The sequence below is a fragment of the Acanthopagrus latus genome, chromosome 15 (genome assembly GCF_904848185.1).
Source record: "Acanthopagrus latus isolate v.2019 chromosome 15, fAcaLat1.1, whole genome shotgun sequence".
In the NCBI taxonomy this organism is placed as follows: domain Eukaryota; kingdom Metazoa; phylum Chordata; class Actinopteri; order Spariformes; family Sparidae; genus Acanthopagrus; species Acanthopagrus latus.
Window position 1 is genome coordinate 19,565,971 of NC_051053.1, and position 10,018 is coordinate 19,575,988.

The 10,018-nt window shown below is 40.3% G+C and overlaps 1 protein-coding gene across 1 annotated transcript; it reads left to right on the plus strand.

Annotated features, from left to right (window-relative positions):
- The first annotated feature begins 2,117 nt into the window (after nucleotides 1-2,117).
- Nucleotides 2,118-9,603, plus strand: il22ra2 (interleukin 22 receptor, alpha 2). The gene is made up of 6 exons (XM_037123603.1): nucleotides 2,118-2,351; nucleotides 3,766-3,889; nucleotides 4,450-4,631; nucleotides 5,189-5,331; nucleotides 6,289-6,446; nucleotides 7,569-9,603. Exons 1-5 carry the CDS (start codon nucleotides 2,294-2,296, stop codon nucleotides 6,436-6,438), a joined length of 657 nt encoding a protein of 218 aa, XP_036979498.1. The 5' UTR covers nucleotides 2,118-2,293; the 3' UTR covers nucleotides 6,439-6,446; nucleotides 7,569-9,603.
- The last annotated feature ends 415 nt before the right edge of the window (nucleotides 9,604-10,018 follow it).

Below are 10,018 nucleotides of genomic sequence, written 5' to 3' on the forward strand. Positions count from 1 at the left end.
ACACAGCATTATGTGACCCAAATTCAAGTGTCCTAAATCTTGTGTTGTGTTCATCAAATTACTGCACATGAAACGCTACCCATTAAAGGAAGGGAAGCTGTTATTTCTAGTGTCGCTGCGCAGCCAAATTGAGAGCAGAGTTATGGACTGACCCGCTATGTAAATCACTACGTCAGATTCTGTCATGCAGCGTAAGGGAAGAAAGTCCGCATGTCATAATCGTTGATGACATTTGAGCGACCGCTTTGTTCCTCGTTCTGGAACCAGTAATATGAGTTACAAGGGAAACCTCCTGTGTGTATGTTTGCATAGATGTCTGTAAGTTACGCTTCCTTCCTCTTTGTTTGACCTTTATTTGTTTCCCGTAACAGACGATAACAGACTTCACTTAATAGGTGTACATCCTCCGCTGATTGTTGAAATCTCAGGGTTTCTGGTAATCTGCAGCCGTGGTTCCCAAACAGCACTGGTTCCCAGCTGTTGTTCGGATCAGCACTGCTACCACCAGGAGAGCCTGAACTCTTTCACTGTTTGTCCATCAGTTTCAACCATTTATTAATTACTTTTGGCTAATGGTTTAAAACTTTTATCCACTTTTTCATTAACAATTTGAATTTAATTACAACTTCTGCCTCATTATTTTTACCCACTACCCATTATCTGTTTATCTGCTTCTTAAACGATTGTCCACTTTAATTCAATATATCAACTGTTTATGCACTGCTTTTAGTTCACTACATCAACTATTTATTTACTTGTAGTTTTCCATTATAAGGCCTACTTTATGATTGATTTTAAGCATTTCTGCAGTACTTGAAGTAATATATTTCAAACATCTATCCTTTAACCTCTTAACCATTTATTAACTTTTAGCTTGTCCATGACTTTGCTATTTCAGCTATAACACGTTTAGCTCTTTAAACTTCTTTTTCTTCTTTTTAGGTTGTTTTTCTCACATGCTGTCAGAATAACCAATCATTCCACTTTTAGGCTATTAATTATGTAGAAAAAGGATGTGCAAGTTGTAAAACATGCACAATCAGGACATGACTATGCCAAATATAATCTCGGCAGCTTCTGCAAATATTTATGAACCCATTAACTCAATGAATGATTAACACAGAGCGGAAATGTGAATTGTGTGTAAAGACGGGTGCTCGCTTCGTGTTTATGTCACTTGTCACTGAGATTGATTGTGTAACACTTTTCCAGTAAATGATGGGACGGCAGGTAGTGGTCACTTCTGCCTGCAACACCTGGTGTGGTAATCATTCTAACCATCAGAGAACAAAAAAATAACATCATTTCATTCAAAGGATGTGTAAAATAGACATTTTTCATGAAAGATACGTTGATGCGTAGGAAAAGCCCTGGTGTAAAAACTAAAATAATGACGTGCAGGAGCTGCGGCAGCTTCAAGGTCCTGTGATCATGCGCTGTCACTCTGAGCCATCATTTATATTATTACCTGTGTTCCTCCTACTATGAAAAGTCCGCTGTGATAAATCAAAGATGAACATTCATGCAGACTTTTTTATTAATCTTTAGATGCTGCCATTAAACATCTGCCTGGTCCCAAAAGAAGGAGAATCCAAAGTACAGAGATTTATTTTGATGCTTCGAGGGTTTACAGTGAATGTAGCAGGAGGGATTTGTGTCGATGTGGGCTAAGTATGACTTGCATCTTTCTCTTGTTCCCATTGGATGGTGGTGGGGATGTATTTCTTTCAAAGGGAGGCATGACAGATGACATTGAGGAGTTTTTTTTTCTGTTTTGTTTTATATTTTTTACCCTTCACATTTGCCTTGTATTTATGCGCATGTATTTGGATGGTTTCACCTGTCGGTAAGCATGAACAAACAGTCATTGAGCTCCAAGACTATTGAACCATTTTCCACTGGACAAAATGAGAAATATGAGACTGAATCTTGGAAAGACATTGAAGGTGGAGTCTCTATTGTGACTGTACGGTCAGTGAATGCATCACAGATAAGACTGGAACATTGGTAAAGTGAGCCGTCACTGTTTTGTAATGATCCTGACACGTGTGAGTTACACAAAAGCGTACTTCTGTTTTAAAAAAAAAAAAAAAAAAAAAGAGTGCCGCTGTGTTGCATGGAGGTAGCCTCCTTGTTTAGCCTCGCCATAAATGGTCTATTCATGATGCCACTCTGGGGAAGGGGAAGTTTGATGGCGTGTTAAAAGTGCCGGTGTCGTCTGCAGCATCAGTCCGGTGTGGCTTGTTTGTGTTTCGCCGGCTTCCTTTGCTCGTCCACTGAGAGCATCAACACCATGAACCGTCTGCTGCTCGGAGCTGTGCTGCTGGGAAACCTGCATGTCACAGTGTCAGGTAACCACTCATGTGTTGATGTTTATCTGCAATTATCTCCGATTGGCTTCCAAGGTCCAGATTGATCTCTGTCTCGTGGCACCTTTTAAAGATACTTTTTTACCTTAAGGTAACAGTTCTGATGGTTCAGTGTCTTGTAATAATGCGTTTAGTGTCTCTGTCTCCCCATCACTTGTTTCTGTACCATGTTACTTTTGTGAGAGGATCACAGCGTTACACACATGTTTACTTCAAGACACAATTTTTCATCACATAACATTGTCGTTACTTCTGACAAACTATTACAGACCTGGGATCCGTATTTACAACAGTGGCGCCGCACTCAGAAACTGTCGCACAAAATATCCGATTTCTGCACAGTGTTTTCTTTAAATCTTCAAATTCTCTTTCAGATCACTGCTTGTGCTTTTAAAATCTGTGCTGAGTTTATAACATCAACGCTCCACTGATTTTTATTGGTTAAAGGTGCACTATGAAATTTTTTGGGAAGAAATTTAAAATCGGAGAAAGAGAAAGATCTTCATGCCTCAACAAACTAAATAACCTCTCTGTTTTTGTCACTGAATGAACAGAGTGACAACACAGTTCAGTGCCGTTCTGCTTTGTTTACATATGGCGGACCCTGCCACCTTTCTAGAAACAGCTTGTTTACTCTGTTAAAGATCAATATTTCTGAGTTTGTTTTTTAACCTAATTGATGTTGTAAATATATCAATTCTGAATTTTAATTTCTTCTCCAAAATGACTTTGTGCTCCTTTAACCTTAAATATAACAAACCAGCTGATAACAGAATTTTTTACTGACTTCATGCCTTTTATAACGTCTGTGGTCAGGAAACAAAAGAAAAGCGTCAGTGTGTGAAGAGATATCGCCTTGCCAGGTTTGGAAAAACAAGCCGAGTGTTTTCAGGACCGATGACCCACTTTGAAAGTCTGTCCAGGGAGAGAAAACAGTCCAGATGAGCAGGTTCTCTGAGAATCTTCTGACACCAGAGAGAAAATAAAAGACACCAAAGAAACTGTCAGCTAACTTAATGTGAACCAAACTGTTTTTTTTTTTGTTTGTTTGTTTTGTTTTTTTAGCTAGAACTTGATTAGACTATAATGGCAAAAAAAATAAATAAAAAAAAATAAAGATAAACCAGGACTGTAGTTAATTTTTGCTAAAAGGTGAATGTCATCGTTTATTAATCCTCAATCAGAGGTTCAGGAGATCTCTTCTGTTCAACCAAACGTTGAATTATTGATGTCATACAGCAGCTATTTAGATGGAGTGGAATACAAATGAGTTGTGATTGACTTTTATTAGATACAGCGTGTTGCCGTACGTAGGTCATAAATATATTTACTCACCAGTCACTGCTTCTGTTATCCACTCACATATCAACCGCTCTGTCACCGACCGCTCCCTCAGCTCCAGTGATGCTCGCTCCACCCACTCAGGTGAGGTTCAACTCTGTGGACTATAAAAACATCCTGCACTGGACTCCACCCGCCAACAGCACCTCCTCCCTGCAGTACTACGTCCAGTGGAAGATGTGAGACATTACACACACACACACACAGTACAAACACAGGTGTGTGTTTCTTTATTTCCATCGATGCAGATTTTAGCTGTTTGCAATGTTTTCTCAATCAAAGGAGAAGGTGTCAGATTCTAGCAGTACCAACAGGCTTTGCACCTAAGTGCTTCACAAAGACGTGTGTGTGTATATGTACAGGCATGAAGACACTTGTTATGACGCTTGCCGAAGCAGGTTACACCAGGTAAGCATAAAACATTCAGGTGCACAGCAACTGTAAAAAGAAATCAAGCGAGACAAGAACAAAACTAATTAAAAGTATGATAAACCCGATAAAACAGAAACAGATTGAACACAGTTAAGAGCCAGAGAACTTAAGATGCATCTTAAAAGCTTCCACAGACAAAAGAAGAAGATCTTTCTGATCTTTCCTCCTAACAGTGTTTCCTCACTGTTGTATTGCAGTAGTTCCTCCAGAGCTGCCAGGATCACATAGAATTGTTGCACAGTGAAATAATCCTGCAGATTACGTAATATAACAACCCTCCTCTGTGTGTGTGTGTGCATGTCCTCAGTTTCGGCGAGCCTGAGTGGCTTGACGCTGACGGCTGTCAGGGGATCCAGAAGCATCATTGCGACCTCAGCGCCGTGACCTCCGAGCCTATGGAGTGGTACTACGCCAGAGTTCACGCCTCCTCGCTGCCCTCCAGCAAATCAGCCTGGGTGCTCTCCCCGAGATTCAACCCGCTCTGGGACAGTGAGTCCTCTTCCTCCTCTTCCTCCTCTTCTTCCTTCTCTTCCTCCTCCTCCAGCTCCTCCTCTGCATCCTTATCATCTGTCCTCTTTGTCTTCTTCCTTCCCCCAACCTGATGCAAAGAACTAGTCCTTTATTTAAAATTTCAATGACAATGTAAAATATTTGACTGGACAGGTTTTTTAAGATCTATGTAAAGATTAACTTCAGGATTAATGAATCAACTCAAAATCTTCTTTTTTTTCCAACTTCTTTTTAAACTTAATTTATAGCACAGACACCTCACTTGATCCTGGTCCCAGTCTGTTATTCATTAGAACACTATTTGTGTGCAAGAAAAACTCAAGCTCAACGCCCTGTAAACAAACAAACAAACAAATGCAAACAAAAAGTGAAAATTGAACTACTACTACTATTTGAGGAAACAAAACAGTTTCTCTGCTATAAATACTATAGAAGGTCAACTTCCTTCTTTTGGCGATGGCTCCAAAATAAACCCTTCTTCTTTGTTGTGCTTTGTCATCGTGCGCAAAGAAAAATCAGTCGTCTTGTTCCCGTAGCGATAATCAGCCCTCCTGTGCTGAGGCTCAACGTCACGCAGGAAGGGATTGTGGTCCGCGTGAAGCCCCCGAAACAGCCCGTCAGGAGGATGCACAGCAGCCTGCAGTACGAGATCTCCCTCACACACACCAGTGGAAAGAAGGTACACACACACGCACACACATGCAATTCTTGCAGTTTCTTTCATTAAGCTCAAAAGGACCCAATCTCAATTTTGTTTTGCTTTGTTCGTTTAAATCTTATAAATATTTTGTACTTTTTTTTACTTGAATGATTTTTCCAATTATTCCCCTCGACTGCAGAGAACACCCGGCGAGTCACTGCACAATGTTTAAGCACCAGATTACATCAACATAAGATCGTGAAAGACAAAACGTGTGAATCTTTGCCTCTGTAATCTAGTCGATGGTTTTATAACCAGCTGATTTCAGATCATTGTGAGTGTAACCTGCTGAGTGTTGTGGGTCAGTGATATGATATGTAAGCAGGAAACCACGCAGTTAATCAAGAATCAAGTAACAATGATAATATGAATAACAGATACGCATTCCCCACATTTTCCGGAAAGTTTGCACCAATTGCCACAGAAAATTGAACCACAACAGATGTGAAGTTGCAGCGTAAAGATATGTTGGTGATTAGGTTGGTTTCTTCAATCAGTCGATTAGTCGCTGAACTTATTAAATGCCAGTGTCACTTATATATATGAAAATCTCCAAATGTGATGTTCAGTCCAATCAGATCCACTGAAGGATGACAAATTTGGACAAAGCTGGAGTCAGATCATGACAGTGGTTTTCCCCAATAAACGAATGAAACGAAAGTTAAGCGATTATCAAACTCATCGATGATTAATTTATTGCTAGAGGAATCACCGTCACCGTCGATTTCATGTTTGTGCACATTTTAAATGCCACTGCCAGTGTTATGAAATAGAAGAGGAAGAGGAAGACGACGGAGAGAGCAGGTGAAAGAGGAAGAACAACGCAAACAATACCAACAAAACGGGAACGAGCACACGGCGAAGACACTTTCTCCACGAGCATTAAGTCTCAGTTTTGCTCACAAAGTCTCACAGTCCGTCTGTTGTGGTGCTCAGGAGGTGTTCGAGCTGGACTGCTGCCTCAACAAGCTGACTCTCAAAGAGCTGAAGCACAAGGAGAAGTACTGCCTCCAGGCCCAGACCCTGATCCCCTTCCAGGATAAGAGCAGCGCTCGTGGCTCCGTGAAATGTGTCACCACACTCTGATCGCACAGGTACCAACGTACACACTCATGTCTGTGATTAATGCTAATGTCGAGGTCTGCTGTTTTACGAACTAAGCTAAGAGAGTTGGCTAACAATTGAGGATTTTAACTGCGTAGTCATGTCTTACAGCATTAGATTCTTTATGATTCGATTTGCGCCGATCATTTCAAGATAAAACCACATCAGCCACAATCGATAGACAAACACAAAAACTAGCCGACGATCAAGTTGTTTCAGAAGTGGTTTAAAATATCTATCTATGTCTTGATCTTAGTAGATCAGTTTCAGTAAAGGTTTAGTCCAAAACACACAGCAAAAATGTTTTTTTTTATGCCTTTGTCTATGAGAAAAGTATTATATGCCCGCCCTGTTACCTGCAACAGCCAATTAGTGCTAAATGTTCGATTTCAGTCAAGTGAAGTCAAATCTGAACTTGGGGCCCGTTGTGTTTTCTGGCTAACAGGGGAAGTCACAGGTCATCTATCTTTCCATAAAAGAAATTCAGACAAGAAAAATAAATAATTCAGTGTGTTTAACTCCTACAGATCAATGACAGGAGCACTGACTGAAATATCGGCTTAACAACAGCTTTGAGTTTTCTTCGGGACAGACGTTTTTACGATAATATCCAAATATCCCAGTGGCTGAATGCAAAGTCCTGCTGTAGTAAAAGTGCCACTCTATCCGTGAGAATGTGTTACAAGCGTTCGCTCTGTGTGACACACACACACACACACACACACACACACACACACACACACACACACACACACACACACACACTCTGGCTGGACGGTATCATTAGCGAGTGAAAGCTAACCTCTCTGCTGCCACAAAAGATTGCCAGATGAGAAGTCAAGTATCAGCTGTCCTGCGACAATCGCCTGAGGCAGTGAGACAGAAACCGGGGAGGGAAAATGAAACTCCTGGAGGAGAAATCCAAGCAGGAGAGATTCTCCACAAAGACTCTAATTATACCTGCTGACCCCGCCCTCCGTCACTATTTTAAGATCTGCCACGGATGTGTAGAGTGCTGATAATGTCAGTCTGCACGGTTATTCCTTTGTGCACTTCATTAACCTTTTACTCCCCCTGCTCCCTGTTGTCTTTTCTTTTTCTCTCTGCTGTAGACAAACGCCACCGACGAGAAACGCCGGCTCCGAACGTTTTTGCTCCAGTAATCCACCGCTACCTCGATGGCTGACCACGTTTTCCTCTGAGAACAGCTTGTTTATTCAGTGATGGGAAAAAATCAATAATTTCTGATTTGATATATTACCTCATTATTACTGTTAATGTTAGAATTATGAGTTTGAACTTCTTCCACACAATTACATAGTGACACGAAAAACACGAAATTACTGAAACACTTTAATCCAGCTCAGTTTTCTCTATGGATATGTTGACATTTACTTTGTTTTATATTTGTCTTAACATGTTTTGTTTGTTTACATTGAACTGATAAAACCTCCAGAGCTGCATTTTGACTAGTAAGACATGAGAATGAATTCTCTTTAGAATTGATGCATAGCTGAGAGATTGACTCCCGTCACCAAAAGGGATCATTGTAATGACAGCTAATTGGTTTTATTGATCGGATTTTAATTAGTCAGAAGTCATTATTTAATCTTACAGATCCTACGCAGTGTGCTTGGGCACGTAACCACAGCATTGCTTTTCATAAATACAGATTTTGTTACACTTTATTCTGTCATACGCTCATGATCAGCTGCAAGGATCGATGAACATCATCTCTTAGCTGAGAGCTTTGTTAAAAAGTGAAACTAACTGCTGTTGCAGGGACTTTACCCTGAAGTGTCGTGTGTTGACACTGTTCAGATGCACAACTTTGAGAATGTATGCTGCCAAATGTATTTGCTGCCCGTGTCATTTCACGATAAAAGCCACACACACTCACACCGGTTAACTCTGTCTCATATTTGTCAGGTTTGCCTCGTTCGTACTTGGTTAAAACTTGATCTTTTTGAAATCTCAATTATATCATCATATTTTACTAATATTTCTGGTGAACTTTCACAAATAAGACATTTGAAAGCAGTAATTTGTGATGAATTACTTTCACATAATATTTCTTGAGGTTTTGCTACTTTTAAGTGTCATGAATGACTGTAATACTTCTTTGTCAAACCTGCTTTAAATGTAGAGGTGCAATATGTAAGAACTTCACTGGAAAACATCCCAAAAATTGACTAAAATTCTCAGTATGAAGAATTAAAAATGTAGATGTCATGATGTACTGTGGCTGAGATATTTACTGGTTAACATGTTAACCAGCTAGCCCCTTCCCATCACCATCCAGAACTCCTTAGCTAGTTGTGTAAACAGCGACACTCCCCTGCTGCTCCGAGCACCTAGACCGGACTGCTAGCTCTACAGTTAACTAGCTAATTTGTTCAAGTTTGTTTGCTTGTTTTTCTGAATCTAGCAAGCACTAAGTTAATTTAGCGTCTACCAGTATGTTTCTGTTTTATAAGTTCTAAATGACCAAAATAAACTGAACTGAAACTAGCTGATAGCAGCAACAGTTGGTGGCGATATGCTGCCCCCTGGTGGTTTGGAGTATGAACCCAGCAGGTGGCCAATTCGTTCATCTTGAACCTTTTAAGGGGAAAAAAACCCAGCATCAAGTGTTTGTGGAAATTCAGCTTCAAAAGAAGAACAAAAAGGCAACTTTAGTCTTGATTTCGACTTTATTCAAAATATTTGATAAACTTGATACTCTTGATCAATCAGGCGTGAAATAACCAATACTGTAATGATAACAAAAAACGGTTCACTGAAACAGATGTACTCAAAGCTAAAACCTGACACGTTCAGCGTGACAGAAAAGATTTACAGGAAGTTGTTGCACTTAACAGGAAGTCTTGTTATTTGTTCTGAAGGTTGATTGGGTCTTTCAGTGAACAGGCGCCACACCGCGCCTCTGAGGTTGTTTGTGAAGTTTTCGTACAGAGTCGTTTTCTTTGTAAGAACTCCTCACTAGCAGCTAAGTTCATTTAGTGGTTTTGGTCCTGAAGACAGAGAGGCCATAGTGCTGGTACTATGAATTTGGTCCCATAGCCAGAAGCCTGAATGCACCATATTGTTAACTCGTATCACAAATATTCTCGCTGCAGTTTGTCTAATGTAGTGGAATGTTTATAATACACATAAACCTTTTAGTTACCACAAGACTGTGGCCGACAAACTGCAGGCTTCGAGGGGAATGTTAAATGTACAGTACCAGTGCATTGTGGTATTTACAGAATACCCCTTCATTCATAAAAACAGGGTGAATCGGGTGATGTCCTGGCTTGTAAACTGCACCTTTAACAGCTTGGTGATTAGTAAGGCCTTTACAGTGTTGGTCTGACAGTCAGTGGTCATAACACACACACACACACAACATGGGATACTTGACATTCTAACTCATCCACAGATGTCACAGTGACACACACATCAGGAGTCACGGCTATATTTACACCATTTGGGAATTAATGTCGCTGTAAATTAGCCCTTGTTTTGTCCTTCAAAAGTGAGACAGCAATAAAAAGTTGGGAGTATAATCAACATTTAAAAA

Bases quoted from the DNA above. Each gene is read 5' to 3' on its own strand.
- il22ra2 (XM_037123603.1), top strand. From the start codon at position 2,294: ATGAACCGTCTGCTGCTCGGAGCTGTGCTGCTGGGAAACCTGCATGTC. The intron at 3,890-4,449 runs GTGAGACATTAC...GCATGTCCTCAG, and splicing joins TACTACGTCCAGTGGAAGAT to TTTCGGCGAGCCTGAGTGGC. The intron at 5,332-6,288 runs GTACACACACAC...TGTGGTGCTCAG, and splicing joins CACACACCAGTGGAAAGAAG to GAGGTGTTCGAGCTGGACTG.